This window comes from Neolamprologus multifasciatus, chromosome 3 (assembly GCF_963576455.1).
Source record: "Neolamprologus multifasciatus chromosome 3, fNeoMul1.2, whole genome shotgun sequence".
NCBI lineage: Eukaryota > Metazoa > Chordata > Actinopteri > Cichliformes > Cichlidae > Neolamprologus > Neolamprologus multifasciatus.
Window position 1 is genome coordinate 43,932,825 of NC_140441.1, and position 21,583 is coordinate 43,954,407.

General features: G+C 38.3%; 2 protein-coding genes across 6 annotated transcripts in view; both read left to right on the top strand.

Moving 5' to 3' along the window:
* The window catches only part of LOC146523331 (uncharacterized), a 265,722-nt gene that overhangs the window by 215,543 nt on the left and 28,596 nt on the right, over positions 1-21,583 (top strand). The window lies entirely within an intron of this gene.
* The window catches only part of sorcs2 (sortilin-related VPS10 domain containing receptor 2), a 393,875-nt gene that overhangs the window by 152,056 nt on the left and 220,236 nt on the right, over positions 1-21,583 (top strand). For all 5 annotated transcript variants that reach the window (XM_085154789.1, XM_085154790.1, XM_085154791.1 and 2 more), the window contains exon 3: positions 1,251-1,350. In XM_085154789.1, coding sequence (XP_085010915.1) covers positions 1,251-1,350 — 100 coding nt within the window. The remainder of the gene's footprint in view (positions 1-1,250; positions 1,351-21,583) is intronic.

Sequence of the window (21,583 nt, forward strand, 5' to 3'; positions counted from 1 at the left end):
CTGATCATCATCCTTCTTGCTAATTAGGACTTAATGTGACTAGTTAATGTGGTTTTTGCACTTAAACCCAAATTATCCACCCTCTGAGAGGACCTCTGCTCACCAGGCCTAGCAGGCCTTTACTCCATCTACAACTGGGTTTTTGTGATAAGCACAGAGCTCTGCTGCTAGCACAGCCATCAGCACGAGATCTTTTCATGTCCTCCAAGCGATCCGGGGGTTAAATATGGCACACAGGCCAACGAGGAAGATGAAAACACTTGCCAGCTCACCACAGAGAAATAGCTCACCCCTGCTATGCCACTCCATTTTCTCCAGCTGTATCAGAGCACTCTGGGAGAGCTGATTGCTGAATGGCTTGGCAGAGCTTCGGGTGTGTGTGTCTTACTGTGTGTGTGAGTGTCTGTCAGTGGTTGATGTCCCACTGCGCAGAGGAGTAAATCCTCTCATCCTTAACCAGGCTGACGTGCTAGCTCATCATTCTCTTTCATCAATTCCTCTTCTTCAAGGCTCCCTCCTGTTGAACCCTCAACCTCCAGCTAAATGCTGTAGCATCTTTCCTCCTGTATGCTTTGCATTGTTTTTGAAGCCTAGAAAGTTGTCTGATGTACACTTGTTTTGTCTTCTGTTTACTCAAACCAGTGCCTTAAACCTTAATTTACCTTGTCTACATAATAGAGGGGAAAATCTCCTGTATTAGTTTTGTTTTTCTTTTCCTTCCTGACAGAAATTTAAGACTTTAATTATCCATAAAAGAGTTAAACCCCCTTAAGCTTTGTCAAGTTGAAACCTGCATTATTTGACAAAACCTGTCAGAAACAATCACTTTCACTGTGCTTTGTGAGTGTGTCTGAGCGAGGCTGGAGAAATGATCCAGCTACTGTAACTATCACTCTTGAACGCACATAGCACTCCCTACCTCCTGCTAAAGCTGCCAGATTTAAGGATTGGTCAGGACTTCATCGCTAGCCCAAGGGTGTTTTTACATCACTGTGGCAATGACAGGTTGCCCAGCCGTTTCTGATTTGTCACTTGGCTCAGACCACAGACTGCAAAGTAGCGATATGGTGAACAGAGAACTGATACAATACCTTTAGGACAGTTTGAGAGAATAAGCAGCTGCTTTCCCAGGCATCTTTGCCTACCTCTCATGGGATTATTGCAAAAGGAAAACTATGAAAAGAAATGCTCTTAAATGTTTCCAGACTAACTTGTACCTGTTCTTGTTTTTTTGCCTGCAATTTTGTTAGGTCTTCTGACTATGGCACCACCTACACCAAACTCAACCTGATGCCAGGAACAACCATTGTGGTGACAAGTTTCTATATTTGCCCAACCAACAAGAAAAAGGTCGGTAGTTGCATGCATTTTTTTTCCCTGGTTATGTTGTCCATTGTTAATAGTATGAGTTGGAGGTCTAAATGAACACCTGCACAGCCAGATTGTGTAAGAAATAGGAGAAATGTAGTGAAAAATGTGTCATTTGAAACAATTATTCATTTAAGATCCAGAGCTGTCAGATTACGTTTTACTAAGAATCACTTAGGATAATGTATATATATAAATATAGTATATGTATGTTTGAGCAGTCACTCAGCAATCACTCATCCATCCAAATTATTGAATACATGTCACAGGTGTATAAAATCAAGCACCTAGGCTTGCAGACTGCTAGGTCTAGCAAGGTCCATAAGGACGTTTATGACTGAATTTGGAGTCAAGAACTTGAATGGCCTGCACACAGTCCTGACCAACAGAACACCTTTGGGATGAATTAGGCTACGTTCACACTGCAGGTCTTGATGCTCAATTCCGATTTTTTGATCAAATCTGATTTTTTTTGTCTGCTCGTTCACACTACAAATAAAATGTGACAGCAAACGTGCTCTAGTGTGAACGCTCAAAGCGGCCCGCATGCGCAAAAGAAGATATCACACACAATGCGCTCTGTTTAGACCCAGAGCAAACAATATTGTTTGACTGATGGCCGTTAATATAAAGACTTCGGACTTTACATTTCCCAATTTTGCTTTAAATTATTTTGTTATTTACATAATAATGTAGATAACCTAATAATTATCCTTATCGCTGTTTAAGCGGTGCTTCAAAGGATAGTTGCAGATTTCTGTCAGAATCTGCAGATTATGCAGTATAAATAAAATGTTCACGTTGTCTTCCCAGCAGTTTCACCGGATGGACAGGAAGCGTTCGCGATGTCTTATCGGGCGCTTCTCTGGCGCTGATAATTGGCATCTGTCTTGTGTCAGTGACGTAAAAGACGAATTTAATGCGACATGACCGTTCAAACAGCAGTCGCTTTCTGAAACATCGGATATGTATCAGATTCAGTACCACATACGAAAGTGACCCAGATCGGATTTGAAAATATCGGATTTGTGCCGTTCACACTGTCATACCATGATCGGATATGGGTCGCATAGGGTCAAAAAAAATCGGATTTGATGCGCTTTCGCCTGCAGTGTGAACGTAGCCTAAGACTCCAAGAGACTCCGAGCTAGGTCTTCTTGTCCAACATCAGTGTCTGACCTCACAACCTCACAATATACTTCTGGGAGAATGGTCAAAAATTCCCATAAACACACACCTAAACCTTGTGGAAAGCCTTCCCAGAAGACCTTGTTTCATGTGAAGGTAGACAAGCAAATATTTTTAGCAGCATAATGTAATTTGTTGACATGGGTTTATTTTAATCCCAAAGATATTAAATGTGCTGCTCACAAAATCACACAAATTAGTCTATAATGAAACTTGTTTTTACATTTCCATCACTTTGAGAGTTGGCTCACAAAAACAACTTTTTGCTGTTCTTGTTGAAGCTGCATGCCTCTTATCAGCTTGCACCTTGTTGAAAGACTAAATTCCCTGTTTATGGCTCCATATTTTTTATGTTGTGTGGTTTCAAAATGCAAGATATATAAGTGGTGGATGAATTCACTGGCCTGTCTTTGCACTAAGTTAAGAAGTACTGACTGTAAAAGCATTCTTGAAGTTGTCTACTTTCACCATCATATTACCTGTTTTGTGCTATTCTATGTTAGCTAGCTTGTGAGCTTGCAGGTAGAGTTGAAGTGCTCATTTCTATTTAGTTTGGTGTGTACGCACGGTGTAGGTCACTGTGCAGAGTTTGACTAGTGATCTAATGTTTGGAATGAGATTCGGCACATCAGCATGAAGACACATAACTAGGAAACCGATTATTTATTTCCATAATGAGTGTAAAAGAAAAGCCGATTCTAGCAAGTTAAAGGTTTAGTGAGTTAAAGGTCTAAAGGTTTAGAGCACTAAAACCCCAACCTGGGAACCAAACCAAACTTTAGATATATATAGTGCTTGTAAGATCTCTTTTCAGAGGATGGTTGTTTAGGTTGCAAAGTTTTTAGACAAAGTAGATACAGAGACAGAGCATCAGATATTACGACTTAACCACAAATACACTATAGGGACAGTAAGTGTGAAGCCATCCCTCATAATATTTAAATGCAGGTGTTTCCAGTATTATTACCACAGGTCTATAAAATCAAGTGGCTATCCATGCATTTTACCATTACAAACATTTTGGAGAAAGTGGGTCATTTTAAAGAGCTCACTATTTTCTACTGTTGATCTAATTTGATGCAACAATCACTTTGTAAAATTTCTTTCCTCTTATTTTATAATCACCTGTAAGTAGTCAATGCCCTCAATAACAATGCCTCCATAACAATAGTTTCAAACCTCCTCTTGTATTATAATCAGCACACAAATTGTGCACTGGGAGCTTCATGGCACGGGTTTCTGTGGCTGAGCAGCTCATGTAGGTGTTATGCATAGTTGGCCTATGACATTTGTCCTATATTGTATGAGTCATGCCCTTAGAACCTCAATTCTTCAGTTGTCGTAATGTAAGCAAAGAGCCTTTACAGAGGGGATCATATTTGGATGAAAGGATGGGGTGATAAATTATTAGCTTACAACACAAAGCAAAAACATAAATATCTGCTTATTAATGGTCTGTGTCAGACTCATAAAATTAGATTTTTCTCACCAAGACTTAAACACAAACTTCTTGTACAGTGTATACATACAGCGGGCTTTGATATTTGTCAGATAAGTCTGTTATAATGCTCCAAGAAGCACTAACAGCACAAGCATAGCAAACATGGTGATGTCCAGTTATGTGCCTTGAATCAGTGAGGTTAGCCTGGAAACTTTGATTGATTTTGCCTTTGTCAGCATAACTCTCAATCAGTGTGTTTGATACGTGTGCATTGGATTAATTGATTTCATCTGGAGGCTACATAGTTAGCAAAATTGGATGCGCATCATATTGTCACAAATACACATTGAAACTGGGAAACATTTTCCTGATGTTCTCAAACTATCCGGATCTAGGTATCCATCTGAAGCCAAGCACTCAACTTGTGGTATGGATGGCATTTTGAGCCCATGTTGAACCCTTGTTTATTATTGATCTTTTCTCATAAAGACTCATACCTTATAAAGCTCCATATTCCAAGTTCAAAAACAGAAGCTTTCTAGTCGTAGGTTTGTACTTTCAAGCTGAATCCCTGATGACATCATTAGAGTTATTTTTATTGTTCCTTCAGACCGTCAGAAGACTACATTGTGATTCTCATGTGAAGTAAACTGAGCCTTGTGTCTGAAAGTGGTGCGATTCTTTAGGGATTGTGATTATGATTTAATTTTATCGCATGGAAGCTGTACATGCTTCACACCAATACCAATACCATTCAGACCGAGGTGGTCTGTTTTTAGAATTGGTTATACAATATGTGATGCACTGTTTAGCATGAGACTTTGGGATACATTGTACATTGCAGATACATTAAGAAAATATAAAAATGATTCAAAATACAGAAAAAAATCCACCTAGGATGCTGAGAATTATTGTGTTCAATAGATATAATAAAACCCAGCAGACAAAAAACTTGAGAGATATAATGATACACACATTATAATCATGACTAACTTTATTTACTACATACTGTTATGTATGTAGTACACGAGTTTAAATTGCATGGAGACCAATCTTGTTTTGGTATTCTATACACAGTTTTTCAGTCCACGGGCAGCTTAGAACTTAAGTGAATTTCCGAACCTCCAATAAGCTCAAGTGAGAGCCAAAAGGTCCAGTAGGTGACTTACACTCAGATACAACTGCCAACTGTGGAGGCCTGTCTAATTGGTGGGCGTTATTGCTGGGGTCCAGGGTTCTTCCAATCAGTGAAGGGATGGAAGGAGATTAGCTGTAGTCACATTTCTCACTTTCTGGTCTAGTCCTTACTCCAACTGTCTGCACAGGATCTGACATCTCATCTATTTCACTAACACACACACGCAGACACACACAGACATACACACACAGACATACACACATCCACAAAATAGAAGAGGGCCAGACAGAATGAGAGCATTTAATTGCACAGGGATGAAGTCATCTTCATTTCCCTTAGGGACAGAAAGACAGACGAGGGAATAAGAATGACTGGCAGTAAGAGTGTGTAGTGTCACAGTAAGATGTCTAGTAATGTGCAGGGGCTCAAACTGCTGCTTAAACACACCTCCAGGCCTGACAAGAGGGGGTGATAGAAGCCCAGCTTAAGCGCTGGTTTCTGGAATCAGTGTGTGTGGGTATATATGTGGTGTTGTTGCAAGAGAAAGTTTGATGTTTGATGCATGATCATCAGATGAATATTATTAAGCAGATTTCTTTTCTTCCATCTTTTTAGCATCCAATTAGTGAGTGATCAAACACGCAAGGTGCCCCCAAACACAAATAAAAACACACACACAGTTTGATCAATACTGCTAATCACATCAGAAAACAGCAAACAACCTGGTCTGTAAGCTCTGTGTGGGGATTACACAGAGTGAAGGGATCACATAGAAGAGGTGTGTGAGGGGTCTTGGGTAATCAATACGACTTGAGGCAATTAGAAAGAGGGGAGTCTTCAGACGGAGACAATGTCATCCTGTCTTTCTCTCTTTCCCTCTCTTCACTGAGAGCTCCATTAAATATCTGCTCAAGGCCCTTTGTACAAGAGGGCTCCCAAAGACCCCTGACACGTTTCAACACCAGTAGAGTTGTAAATAAACTTTGAGACTAGAAGCTCAACTCACTATCCCTTAGCAATTTTCTGCCGTCTCCAGGGGGCTGTCAGCTACTCAAGTGTTTGCAGAAGTTCATTTCCTTGTTGTTGACTATTAGCTTACACTTACAAGTATAAGCTAACACTGAATTTAAACCCAAAAGCTTCTTTCTAGAGGTACTTATCAACTGGATCCCTGCCAGCACATCTTTACATTGCAGAAGGATTTCACTTGCAGACTTCAAAATCATCTCTGGTTTAATATGACTGTGTATATTAGACATATTTATCTATTTTATGGTTTTATGTATTTTTTTATTATTGTTGTAATTATTATTATTGTGAATGAGACATTGGGTCTCAATTACAAGAGAGACCTGTATAAATAGAGGTTAAATTAAAAAAAAATGACTGCCCAGTTAATATGTAAAAATTGTAATGTAAGTTACGATTTTCACTTTCGACAAACAACAAAACGGGATAAAATTATTGGTTTTTTTGATTTAATGTTTGCCATAAAAACTCTTGGGTATACTGTTATTTATAGTTTTGCATTTCCCCTCTTATCTAAAAACAAACTCACTCGCTGTTTATTGTAGTTTTATTCAAAGCGTCTTTGGTCAAAAACTATAACACTTGCACTGTTTATGTAGTTAAACCAGTGGAATGATTTGTCTTCATAATTCATCCAGTCTGCTTTCAGGAGCATTAGTTTTCTGACTCTTGCCCTGTATACACAGCAATGTGGGCACATTGTTATACCTTTCAATCTGCACTCACAGACATCCCAACAAGGACCTACTTGAAACACGCTTAATAGCAAAAAATGAACATCAGTCAGGTCATAATTCTCCAGCAGCGAAACTCTCTCGTTCTTTTTTTTTTTTTACATTTATGTGATATTGGCCCAGCAACTGTAGCTGTTGATTATCACAGCTGTGCTTCGTGAGGTAAAGAGAGCCATCCACAAGTCATAAGGTAAGTTATTCAATCAATGATTCCACTACTGTACATATTGACGTATCCTTGGGCAAGATCTTAAAACCTGAAGTTGTCCTCTATGCATCTGCTGGGGCAACTCGGGCATTGCATGGCCTGCTGGCCACATCTGGCCAATTAGAAAATCGGAAAATTAGGTTTCAGATGTAAATAAGTATACACCATACATGTCCCATTTCAGCTGCTAATCATAACCTTAAGACCACTTACTGTTTTATGCGATGATGGAGGGAATCAGACAAATCACTTTGTTGCTTTTATTTTGAAGGTGATTGCTCTTTCCTTTTCAAATTTACATGCATACATGTTTGCAAGAGAATGCTGGTAATGCAGAATAACACATGGACTGTTTACTGAAGTTAGAGGTTAAGCCGTGTCATTGCTTTCTGGAAAGCAGGTTGCGGTGTTTAAGGATTACAGTTTTTATTACCATTGTGAGACTAAACATACAGAAAAATGTTGCTGAAACAGACTTTGATAGCAAAGCTGCAAAAGCAACAAGAACCTTTTACCAAGCTTTACACATCCAGGAATGGAACAGTTATGATCAGCTTTGAGCTTTCCCACAAAATTAAAAAAAAAAAGGGTCAGCAGTTCGATGATGTGTTTGATGGACTTATTCTCGCTCCAGGCAAATCTTAATAAGACAGATCGAGGACATTGAAGGAAATCAGAGTTTCAGTTTAAAGTTAACATCACTGCTGGATTTTTATTTTTCTCTCACAAAGGACAAAAATTCGCAGTGATAAAGTGACAAATCCAAACGCATATCTTCAGTCTCGATCACCTCTCTGATGCCCTTAGCATTACAACATAACATATTTTTTTTGCAGAATTTCTGTCTTTTAACTTTATGCAAACTGCTATTGCTATTTGGCTTGTAGTGTAAGTATTTCATCCGTAGTTTTTTCTGTTTTAACTTGCACAGTGACAGAACTTAGTCTGTTTTGAGCTTGAACAAGTGCGTTAAAGTCAGGTTCACATTAACATTTTGTACACTTATGTTTTTAGGAATGCTGATGGTGCTTTTAGCAAGTCTATCTCACATTTCCATTGCTTAATTATAAGTACTAATCTGCTCTTAACAGTAGCAGTTTATAAGGGGATAAAATATTGAGCAGAACTGAATTTAGCTTATTGGTGTGGCCCTACACAAAAGTTCCAGTTTCTCAAGTGGCCCCTTTGAAAAATTAGTCACCCACCCCTGCACTGTGCAGGGGTGTGTAAAATGCTAGATTACAAAAAAAAACATGTGTATGAATGTGTGTGTGGTTGGGCAAGTGAGGCTTGTAGAGTGCTCGATTGGAGTTGAAAAACCCTCAACAGTTAGATAATCTTCTACAAGCAGCGATTTACTGATAGTGGGGAGGAAAACTCCCCTTCTAGCAGGAATAGGCCTTGCCAGAACAAGGCTCAGGGACATGTAGCTAACAGCTGTGAGCAGTTAAAGGTGAGAGGAAAGAGAAGACAGAAAAGAGGTGCATAGAGAGACAAATATAGTAATATTTGTAGTTATCTCTGATTGTCAGGACAAGTCACACTAAGTGTTACGTCCCGGTCTTGGGGTACAGGAGCGCAACATAAGGGTTAAAAGGAAGGTGACCCCGCCCTGGTCCCCAAAGCCATACCCAGAACCCAATTTACAAGTTAAGGGTGATTTTATTGTTACCAAACTGAAAGGTTTAACTCCGGGGTGAACACAGGCCAACATAACAAACAAAACCAGCTTATTCCAAAAAGGGAGGTGCTACTTAAAACCTGAGTGAAACAAAAACCAGACAAAAGACAAGCGCTACCCCAACGTCTTATTGAATAAACAAGAGAAAATAGTACAGGAAATAATAAGGTAACTCACCCCTTCTGCTTCAGTGCCTATCATACCGTGTACATTATAACATACCATAATAGACCCATTTCTGTAATATACTTACATATCTATATTATTGCTAATATATATTTGTAATGTATCTATATCATGGCTAAAGCACTTCTGGATGGATGCAAACTGCACTTCGTTGCCTTGTACCTCTGACATGTGCAATGACAATAAAGTTTAATTCTATTCTATTCTATTTACAAGTGAAACGTATCTGCAAACTATAGACAAAATGTAGCAATTCGTGGGAAACACACAGGCGAATGTCACAGAGGGTTTGGAGGCCAAGGACAGGTCTGCTGCTGCTCTCAGTCACTGCAGAGGGACAACTACTGGAGAGGGTTTTTAAAACAGCCACTTGACCATGGGAACCAATCAGCAGCTGCCAGCTCCCTAATCAGGAAGGAAGACATTTAAAGGCACAGAACACACAGAACAAAATCCAGCCACCATGACTGAAATTATGGCCAGTGCCATAACGCTAAGTTCAAACTAGGCTTCTGAAATTCAAACTCAGTAACTCTAGATCAGAATGAACCAAGTTTAAAAGATTGATGTTTTGGTAAATCTGGCCGGTGTTATCACGTGTACACACAATATGCTTTTTGCATTCACTGTATTGTATTTTATTTGACTTTAATAAAATGATCTACACTTTTGAATATTGTGCCTTATCTAATTGTAAACATGATCTTTAGTTTAGTCATCAGTAACAGCATTGTTAAAACAACTAGTGCGGAAGAGAGATATAAATTATAAATTCTTTCATTTTCTTTAGTCAAAGGTTTTCATTTATTCATGTTTTGTTTAGGTGCCCTATCTGTTTAAGTGCATATGAATAGTTTAGTAGGGACCAGTAAAGCACAGGTGCCAATTTAATCCTGCAATAGTCTGACGCATTATGTAGAAATTTTATTTATATTTTAGGAAAAATTAAAGAAAAAAAGGAAATACAACCAATAAAGAGTTAAAAAGTCACCATGCCTCTTGCTTCACTGACTATGCAAATTGTCAAACTTCTTGTTCATAATTATAGAAATACATAAAAATAAATTGGGCTACTAAAGTAGTTTATATTTGTATATAGAAAATCAGAATGAAGGAACTAGCAAATAATGAGCAGGAGAGGTACACGACATGCAAGGTGGGAGAACAAATTAATACAATCCTGTAGACCGCAGTGTATTCTGAAGGTGATTTGCTGGTCCATTAATGGCTTAGCTAAATCTGATCCCTGCTGAGATGGCGTGCCTCCTGATGACAAAGAATATTTTTTTAAAACCTCAGAAAACACTCAGAAAACAGCAGCTTTCAAACACACAGTCATTGCAACACCATTCGTTTGCGGATTATAAAACTGCCACCTCAATAAATCTCAGAGAAGCAAGGCATCACCTGGAGGAATCCCCTCAAGCTCCGAGGGTATTTAAGACAAACGACCTCCTGAGCCAGTGTCCTCAATAATGTCTTCATCCAAAAGTCTGTGTGAAATCTCCTCAGAATTTTCTGTTCTGACCTCAGGCATCAATGATGATGAACAGCAAAGTTTATTCTACTCCATAAGAGTGGGCTGTTTTATTTTGACAGTATTTGAAAGAGTGAGAAAGGTACTCTAGTGGCTGGACTGGTCATGCCTGCAGCTGATTATTTACTGAACTATTTGTTCTGCTAAAATTGAGGATGCATTTAAGTAAATAATAAAATGTGAGCAACATTAAGTCAGTAGTCCAAAGTGACGTTGAAACAATAATATTAAAATTCCCCCCTTTGCATCATACCATTCCACGTTAAAATCATACACTAAACCAGTGGTTCCCAAACCTTGTTTTTTGCTGGGCCCCCCTTGTTTTACAAGAAAAATGTTCGTGCACGCACGCACGCACGAACAAATCCTCCAACCACACACACCCATATTTTGCTCCATTGCGGTTTATTTCACACCTCAAACATTTAGTAAACAATTAAGCAAATACAAGTAATCTGCAATAAATTACAGGTAGTAAGAAAATAAACTACTAAATCTTTTACGCTACATCCACACCTACACGGGTATTTTTGAAAGCGCAGCTTTTTCGTCCACACGTAAACGGCGTTTCGAATTACCGTGAACGGAGATTTTTTAAAACTCCTTTTTTGCGTTTATGTGTGGACGAGGAATACAGAGTTCGTCACGCAATGTCAAAGGTATGTGCCTTCTTTCACGTCATGCTGTGTGCACGTTATTGTTTATATGAGATGAATTGCAGAATGGCAGATAGAGACGAAATACTGTTAATCTGACTATCTGCAGGTTTTACATGCAGTTACTGTCCCTCCATTTAGAAAGGCAGAGGCGTCACGGTGTAATTATTTTACATGTAGTTGGGTTTTTTTTTTCCTGTGTAATAATATTCAACATTGCTATCAATACATTTTTCAAAAAATGCCTCTCTGTGCAAAATGGGTTCAAAAACATAAACAACTGTTGGATGCTGTTTGTCCGTGATTTGAACCGGGGGAACAAACAGTGGCAGGATCAGCCTGATATTATTTGTATCCCGCTGTAACTTTACTGTATAAAGAGCTAACATCTCCAAAATGTCAGGAGTAGTTAGTCATTACAAGAAGTGTTTGTGAACTACAAATCAAGAATGTGGGATACTGTTTGTCCGTGATTTGAAGAGCCCAGCACTGCTCCCAACGAAGGGAAAACCAATTCTGCAGGGAGATCTACCTTGGCACTTGTGCAGGTGAAACCAAAGGGAAGATATGCTTCACCATATTTTCTAGTCTTTGGCTTAGAATGAAGTTGGTTTGGAAACATATTCAGCGATGCTTCATCTCCTGCTTTGCGTTTGTGTAGGCGCTCCATGCTAGCAGTGTCCAAGTGTTGTTGTTTTTTTGTTTTTTTCCCTTTTCATGCCGTGCCCCCCCTGCAATGGCTCTGCGCCCCCCCCCCCCCTAGGGGGCGGGCCCCACACTTTGGGAAGGTCTGCACTAAACGATGATGGCCCAGGAGGAAGTGTGGGGTGTCTACTAATCTGAAGGTTGGAGGTTTGATCTCTGTGCCCTCCTCCAACGTATCCTTGGGCAAGATACTGAACCTTGATTTGACCCTAATGGATGAATACAGAGCGTGAGTTGGAAATAAGCAAGGTTCCAGTGGAGTTCACTCCCCAGACAAAAGCTTTCGCAAATTTAAAAAAGTGAAATAAACCATTATTCACTTAATAAGTGACAGAACTTCTGCTGGAAGCAAAAACTATTGCTTCAGGTGATAGAATCTGTCTGGAGGTCAAAGACTTTAAACATTTCTTTATATCAAGAGGAGATAAGTCAAAAGAAGAGATAAGGACTTAGCAAACCAGCTTAAGGCATCTTCCTTTGCTTTAACTGGCCCTTTTGGTGCCCTTGTGCAAGCACTGCAAATCTTTATCAGTCTTTGAAGTTTTAGGAAGTTATAAGATCAGCATGGGGGTTCGGGATATGATATAAAATGATTGATGTAGACTTTTTTCATGCACTTATAGAGTTGTGCTTTTAATTGCTTCATTAGGCCATCCACAGAAAAGAGAGGATTCATCCTGTAGTCTTGTCAGAAACCCTGTTTGGTTCCATCACCCCTTTTATGTGTGAGTGATGTTTCTTGGGCCGTTTCCTAACCCACAGTAGTTGATATGGAGTGTTCACCCTAGAGCAATTTCCCACCACGACTATTTGAAAATCTGACCAAAATTGACCCTGTTGAAAGAAATAATTCCTGGTCTGTCACCAAAGGCCTGAGCTTTATAGTTTAAACACACTGTGGTACAGATATTGCCACAGTGGGATGTTTTCTACTGGAAGAGCTAACCCAAAGCAGTCATTCATTGATAAACTACATTTGTTGTTTTAAATGCAACACGGAGTATTGGATAGACCCCCCCCCCCCCCCCCCCCAAAAAAAAAGAAACCAAAACAATTTCTTAGTCTGACACAAAGAACAAATTGACAATAGTTTTGGAAACTTTTAGTCACCTACTGAGGAAAGCAGAAAACTAGAAAAGAACAAAGACCAAGAAAGAACAAAGGAAGAAAAAGACATCAAGATGAGTAAACACAGATATAAGTTTAAAAAAAGGGAAAAAAGAAAATGATATTGCAGAACTACTGCGAGCACTTCACTGATTGGCAGTTCAAAGAGCTTCAAAGAGAATATCAAGATATTCAGATGTGGACACATTATGTTCAGATGATACATCTGTGATGAGGAACAATTTGTAATTTCAGATAGACCATGCCTTCCTTTGCTCTTACTGAACATGAAATAGCTGTCTGGTTGTCTGTCTACAGTATATTGCTGGGTGTCAACTCTGCTTTTCATAAGAAAAAAACATCTTAGTAACTGGATCATTGGCTTCTTTGTAGAGTGTTATTAAAGAGGAGTGGACTTCGTAGAAATTATGAACAAAATGCCGGTAAAAGCTGTTGAACAGCAATGTAATGTAAAATGCCCTAAAGCTGTGGATGTGGAAGGGTGGGAGGAGTTTTTGTGTGCCTCAAATCTATTTGAGAAGTTAAAAGGTTGATTATATCTGGACAAAAACCTTGTAAGGGGATTTTTACTCAGCCCAATGCATATTAATAGCTCAGATATTAGATACATTAGTCCAATGTTTATGCTATTGAATGTTCAGCGGGATTAGAAAAGGGTAATGTCTGTTCCCTCTGAGTGCAAAAACAAGTTGAATTGTGCCGACTGTGCAAAAGTTAATTTTTGTGTAACCTCAGTAAACAATTTCTTATTGAGTTTTTGGTCTCACCGCCATGTCGATTATAACAAATGACAGAGCAAAAACTGACAAGTAAATTCCTATAAGCAATAGTTTGACAGTCAGACAACCCCTACAATAAATCCAAGGCCAGTGACCAGAATGTTTATCCACAGATTTGTTTTTTTTAAAGCCCTCTTCTATTTTAAAAGCCTTTTGTCATTCATGTTACTTTCCCTATTTCAGCACAATTTAACCCTCTCAGGCTCAAATTATTCAAATTATACTTTTTGTTGCTAATGCACAACCAAGTCCTGCAGTGGTACTTCTGAGTAAAAAAAACCCATAAAATATGTATGTGGGGTAATCAGGTTGTTACTTTTTAACTGTTGCAAATCGGCAACGCCTGCCTCGAGAGGGTTAAGAGCTGCTGACACTTCAGTCATGACAGCCATGACGTGCCCACCCTGTCTGCTTCCTGTCTAATTAATCATCAATAATGCAGTAGGTTTACAGACATACTTTGATGGTGCACTTTGCTCTCAGCCTCTGGGGTTTTAACCAACTGTTTGTCCATCCTCTCTCGGAGAAAATGGCAACGTGAAAAGACTTGGAAATAGAAAGTTAAGCTAGTCTCTTGTGCAAATGGCTCCCATACTAATGTTGCTGTCAGCAGAGCGGAGCTGTGACAAAGTGGCAAAAACTGAAGGTTCTGCTGTTTCTTAACACAAAAATAAGATGTGCAAAGTGAACCGCTGACACTATTTAACCAAAAATGTGTGCGTTACTCTGTAGAAAGCTATCCTGGCCAAACCACAGTATAACTCCATGATAACCAGACCTTACCTTGTTATTTCCTCTTCCCACGTCTCCCCTCTTTCCCAACAGCCATGTTAGCTGTAACATAGAGCAGTTTTTCCTTTATCCTCTGCCCAGACGCAGATCTGAGACCTGCGCACAAGCTGATAAGCAGCCTGAAGTGCATGGTGTGAACTGAGGACAGTCGGAGGCAAGGTTAGCCAATGCACAGAAGCTAATGCTAATGCTTGTTGGAGGGTTATCGACTCTAAATTCCACTACAGACATTTGGTCCACCCACACCATCGTATCGTAGCAGTTTTCAATTTCATATTCTACACGATTCCTTTCAGTCCTTAGAAAAGGCCGGTGCTAGGGTCTGAAACTCAGTCAAAGAGGCGAGTAGCACGTCACTTTGAATGAGAAAGAATACTTTACATCATCTGGTGCCACAGAGAAAGGTAGAGTATTGGATTATACTTGAAAGTATGCACATGGAAGAATGCCACAGTTCATGTAGGCGTTTTGAAGTAAAACCCAGTATCAAACACGTGTGAGAAACAGGCAGCATTTGAGGCTAAGCGGACTCTTATAACCCACCAGGTGCTGTGTTCTCTGTTTTATTTTCAGCCTGTATATATCTCAGGATACAAAGTAAGACTTTCTTTCTGAGTGGAATTAAATATGAAGAAACATGAAGTAAGTAGAAGATAAACTAACAGAAAGACCTTGAAGATTACATTCTATTGCTTCCTCCCTTTTTTCTGAAATATATTTAAAAGTCAGCATCTGTTAAACACACAGCAACTTAATCCAGCCGCTGTCTCTACACTGACCTTGACTGATGAGCCCCTCTTTGGTTTTGCGCTGCTATTCAGTCTGGTTGTTCAGTCTCACATTTCATCCAAAGTGTTACTGCTACAGGTCCCTGCAGAGCATGATGAATCACATTTCCACAGTCTATTCAGATTATAGCATAACATTAGCTGTGATCATCTTTAACCTAGCATTGATCATAGCTATTGACCCACATGCTCTGTCCAGCTGGTCTCTTGTGTTTGCTCTCCTGTGCAGCAGAGGCCCAAGAGGATCAGCACTGCTGCTGTCAGCCCCTCAGTTGCTGGGCCTAAATGGATTGACCTGACCTCGATCCACCAATTTGGATCAATAGGCAGTGAGCCAGATCCATTGACTCATACTGCTATCTGCTGGCTCACCCCGGAGGGAGTCCGGGCTCTGAGCTTTCTGTTATGCTGCTTTTGCAGGCTTGTATGCTCTGCTTGTCTCTGAATTTTAGAGTGGTGTGTTTCTGCTGTACTCTGGAGTTTAATGGGGCTGGCTTAATATTTCAATGCAGCTGAAGTAGACTGAAGAGACTGTAAGAGCAGAGAACACAGAATATAAGTGCACTGAAGGGAAGACAAAACAAGAGGAAGACATTCAAAAATCAGCATTTTTTTTTTGCCGTTTGTTAGTCACTATATTATTGATATTTTATTTTATGAATCAGCACTATGACAATTGCTGCCAAAAAGAAAGCTTATCAGCTCTGACATAGTAATTCAACTGGCCTAGTTGTTTCAACGATGTTTCTAAAAATAAATGTGCTTGCCACTAATCCTTTTATAATGTCCCCTCCCGAATTACATTTTTGACCTTTTCCACAGTCTTTTTTTTTTTTACTTGTTTTTTTCTTTTTGATTGTTTGTACTTGGAAGCAAATTTTTTCCTCTCCTCTTTATCTTCGTTGTATCACCCTGTAAGTCTGCTGTTTCTAGTTAAACTAGAAGAGAAAATAATTTGACTGTTTTTTGGCATCACGCCTGTCTGAATCTTGAGAAATCATTCAAACTCTGCCGTCCGTCAATTTATAACTATTATGCATCTATACATACATACATTTTTCTTCCACTTATCCAATTCATTGCTAGTTTTATAACCATCTGTGTTATTTTAACTGTTTCTTTTATTTTTTACTTGCTTTTAATATTCTTGTTTTTAGCTTTTATAAATAATTTAAGAATGACTGCAGCTCTGTCACCTCACAAAAGAAGGTCCTGGGTTCAAATCCACTGGCCTGCTGGGGTCTGTGTGGAGTTTGTTTCCTGTAGCTACTCACTTTCACAATCCAAAGACATGCATGTTAGTTTAGCTGGTCATTCTAAATGACTGAGATTCTAAATCACAATCAGATTAAGTGTTTGCATCCTGTCTCTTTGTCTCTGCAATGAACTGGGAATTTGGCCAGGGATAGGCTCCAACTTCCATTACCTGAGTTGGATAAGTAATTAAGAAAGTGCATGCATTGGTTTTAACCTATATTTGCATTGTTTTTTTTAATAAAATGTATTATTATTATTTTTAAATATGTTTCAGATACTTCCTCTGTACGACTTTGGCCAACATATTTGCTGTTCAAATTAACTAACTTGACTTGACTTTCTCGCATTTTTGGAACTTTTCAGTAATAAATAGTGATTAACTTACAAACTGAACAGCTTTGAAAACCTTTAGCAGATTTTTTTTTTTCAAGTTTTTCAAGGTAGTGAAAAGCAAAATGTGCCAAAGGGGCTTTAAAACCTCATTTACACCAAGAATTAAAATTCATGTATTCTCCATCAGAGAATAGTTACCTACATTTATCAATTCTCAAATGTAATAGCTATTTCTATCTTTCATTTAATTATATGAATTACTTTTAAATACTTTATCACTTTTCACCTTTTCACCACTGCTATATGATGTTATTCTTCCTCTATCTATCTATCTATCTATCTACATAGATATATAGATGGATAGATATACACCAGCACTATCCCGAATATTAACACCACAATGATACAATATATCAGAGTTGCCGTCTTCCTATTTTCTTCTTCCACTATATTTCCTTTGATATCCATTCCTTACTTTCCTCCCCCTCCTTTCCTACTCTTCCTCGCTAACTGCAGATGACAGCATGAAGTAGAAGCTCCAGATTGATTGACCATGAGCAATGAATGCACTCGTATGTGCATGTGTGAAGAATGAGAAGCAAGAGGAGGCAGAAATGGTTGATTTATGCAGGAGGTGGAGGAGGGCAGGTGTTACATCCCATTGTCCCTTTCTTGCATGTGTGTGGATGTACATGCTTATGATGTAATGCTGAGATTTACTGTGGAATAATAAGACAGTGGCACAGGTACACAAGTACACAATAAAAGGAAAACTTACCCACATCAACAAATATCTTGTCTCTGCTGTAAAACTGTGTGTTTGCGTGCAAGTGTTTGTTGTGTCTCATAGTCTTTCTGAAGATTATTCTCAGCACTTCAGTTCAAACCACACTTCTTACAGAAGATGTAGACTAAATCCATGAACTTCAAAGGGAAATGCAAGTGTTGAAGGAACGTGCAGAAACTCAGCTGCAGCTAATTTTAATCCCTTGTCCTCTGGCGTGTACATTATTCATTAACTATATCCGTCACATTTTTGGTGGGATTTTTATATTTCAGACTGGGACTGACATGTTTTTCACATTTTTTGTGTCAAGAAGCTGAAATGTATTTTGACGTTGCAACCTTGCTTTCCCATTTTACACACCAATGCATGTCACAGTGGATTCATTTAGAAGGACTTGTGTTAAAACTAAAGTATGACTTTAACTGAAACATGCAAATAAGCTTTTATGCATGGAAGGTATTCAGGTTTGGTGGTTTTTAGGACCAGTTTTCAAAACCCAGTAAATCTGTTACCACCCAGAATATTGGTTTTAGACAATATTACTGTTTGGATGCTGGTGGAAAAAAGTAAACTTTGTTATGAGTAAATACAGTATAAGTTAAAAATCTAAAATACAAACAAAAAAGAAAAAAATCTCCCATAAACAAGATTCAGCAGCATAGTTGTTGATTTAAGATGGGCTAGTGTGAAGTGAAAAACAGCGTAGCCACAATTCAAACTCTAGCTTCCATGTTCAATAATAGAGAGGCATTATTGAATATGGAATTGATAAGTTTGTATTTGTAAAGCTACCATTAATCCTAAATGACATAAAGAGGGACGTCATTCTATTATCAAATCACCATGTCTTACCTAACCACCTTCTCCAAGTATTACAGTGGCAAAGCTCTGGATTTAAAAAAAGCCAATTTGCTAAACTGTCCAACATGTAATCCAGATCTGTCTCATATTGAAAAGCAATGCATTCTTTTAGATAGTGCTCTTAAAAGTCCTTATCTGAAAAAACTGGGATTTCTCCCATCAGGCATTAAGATTTTGAATGGCTGTTGGTTTAATGTCCCATCGAGACATTCTGTCATGGTTCAAATAAAGCAGTTTCAAAGTAAAAGTTGTGCCAGTATTCAATTCAATTCAGTTTTATTTGTATAGCACCAAATCACAACAATAGTCGCCTCTAGGTGCTTTACGTTGTAAGGTAGACCCTACAATAGTACATAGAGAGAAAAACCCAACAATCATATGACCCCCTATGAGCAAACACTTTGGCGACAGTGGGAATGAAAAACTCCCTTTTAACAGGAAGAAACCTCCAGCAAAACCAGGCTCAGGGAGGGGCGGTTTTCTGCTACGACCGGTTGGGTAAAGAGAAGGAGACAGGACAAAAGACATGCTGTGGAAGAGAGCCAGAGATTAATAACAAGTATGATTAACTGCAGAGAGGTTTGTTAACACATATCAGGAACATAAGTTAGTCATCACCTGGAGATTTTTTCAATGCAGACTAGAAAGGAAAAGCATAAGAGAAACAGTGAACTTACTCACACCTCTAACATTACCAGCACCACATCCTATCCTGCTGAGTTAATGGGCCATTGCACTACAGCAATTTACACCACAGGCACGTATTGATTCTGCAACAGCACCATGTTACTGTTGTCAATTTCAAGTTGAGCACATATTTTTTTAAAAAAGAGGAAATCGATGCAATTTCTCCTTTAGTTTTTGATATACTGATTCTTTGTATATTTGCATTTTGTTTTTATTTGCATTTAACGCAACATCCCTACATCCCTAAAACTGACCTTTTATCGATTTGTGTTCATTTGTCTAAGGCACACATGCGAGACAAATATAAAAACAAAGTCCATTACTTGCTCCTGCAAACGCTAAGACACAAAAGCACAATACATAGACAGTACACATCCATCCATCACCCGAGCCCTTACACCTCAACCTTGCATAAGCTTCACCCTTGGAAGGAAAACAATAGCATCAATCATTTTATCAAATGCCCCACAGTGACATCTGTTTATGTTCAAGTGACAGAACCTTTGACAGGCTGGAGGAATAATGACAGGTTTAAAGGCAGAAACAGAGTGTGTATGGATGACACAATTTTGTGATTAGCTAGCACAACTTCCTCCTTTTTGTAAGCATGGCAATAGCAGTTCCTTAACCTTATTGATTGGTGCATCAAATCAGCTCATTAAATGTTTAGAGAATATACTTTCCCCTTATTTAAAAATGTTCTTTCTTTCTTTCTTTCTTTCTTTCTTTCTTTCTGTAAGTTGAATAATTTAGTAATTTGGTTCTCTTGCGCTCAAAATGGAGTGTATGTGACCTAAAATGCTGTGCTAGCTACTTATTTAGCATCATTTTTCAAAGCATGGAGAAGTCTGACTAGACTAGCAGGCCCTGACTCTACAGGAGACCAGGACAGGATTAGTCACAGTTTGTAAGCATATTGAAGCAGTTTAGCATTTTGTTATGTAACTGTACAGTGAATGAAAACTAAAATAATAGCAACCTAAAAATAACTAAATTAATAACTACTCTGCACAGGACATGTGCAACAGTATCCAGAGTAAAACTTCTTGATTTGCAAGGAATATTTTGTATAAGCAATACCAACTAGTAGCATCTACCATGTAAATAATCCATGAGAGTTTTGTTTTGGCTTTGAGTGTAAAATCAGGAACTGTATACTGCATCTACCGTCTTCTCTTGGTAGATCTCTTAGAATTAAAAAAAAAAAAAGTCTTTTCTGAGAAAAGGCCTCTTATATGGTGTGCTTTTACAGTGATTTCTATTTATATACATCCAAAATATCTTATTTTGCCTCTGGTTTTACTCTCTCTCAGACACATCCATGTTTACATTCTCTCATCGCTTCATTCACAACCTCTCATCTCTGCACCCTTTTGCTATCTTCCAGCTTCTCTTTCACAGTTTTTTCACTTACCGTCTCTCAGGTCCGTGCAAAGAGGGATAGAAAAGCAACCCACAGTTAAAGAGAAAGGGAGCGAGACAGAGAGGGGCGGAGAGATGTGATGAAAGCCAAGGTCTAGAACTGGAAAACTGATCTTTTTCTCTGGGACTACTCTTCTTCGGATTTGAAGTGGCACTGAATATAAATTGATAAATTTGCCAGGCTTTACTTGCCATGACACCCTCAGCAAGTGAGGAGTAAGATATGGCTCCATGTCAAAGATATAGGAGAGCTCAATGTCAGCGCTGAACACTTGGGATCCGATCTATTTTCATACGGGATTTATAAAGAGTGCTGGGGAGTCTTTGGGCTTGTCATAAAAATCAAACTTAAATTAAAATAATTAAAATACAAAATGTGTTCATGTTTACTTTGTCAAAAAATAACTTTTTGAAAGCATCAATGAATCCATGTGGAATGCATTCAGCCCTTGAATATGGATTTCCTAAAGCCTTTAGCTTTTCCCACGTGAAAGCACTTAATATATATGTGTGTGTGTGTCTCTCTCTCTCTCTCTCTCTCTCTCTCTCTCTCTGTCTCTCTCTCTTTATATATATATATATCTAGATATATCTATCTATATCTAGATATATCTAGATATATCTATCTATATATAGATATATCTAGATATATCTATATATATATAGATATATCTAGATATATCTATCTATATATAGATATATCTAGATATATCTATATATAGATATAGATATATAGATATAGATATAGATATATAGATATATCTATATCTCTATATATCTATATATATATATCTATATCTATATATATCTATATATAGATATATATATCTAGATATATATAGATATATATATATATAGATATATATATATATATATAT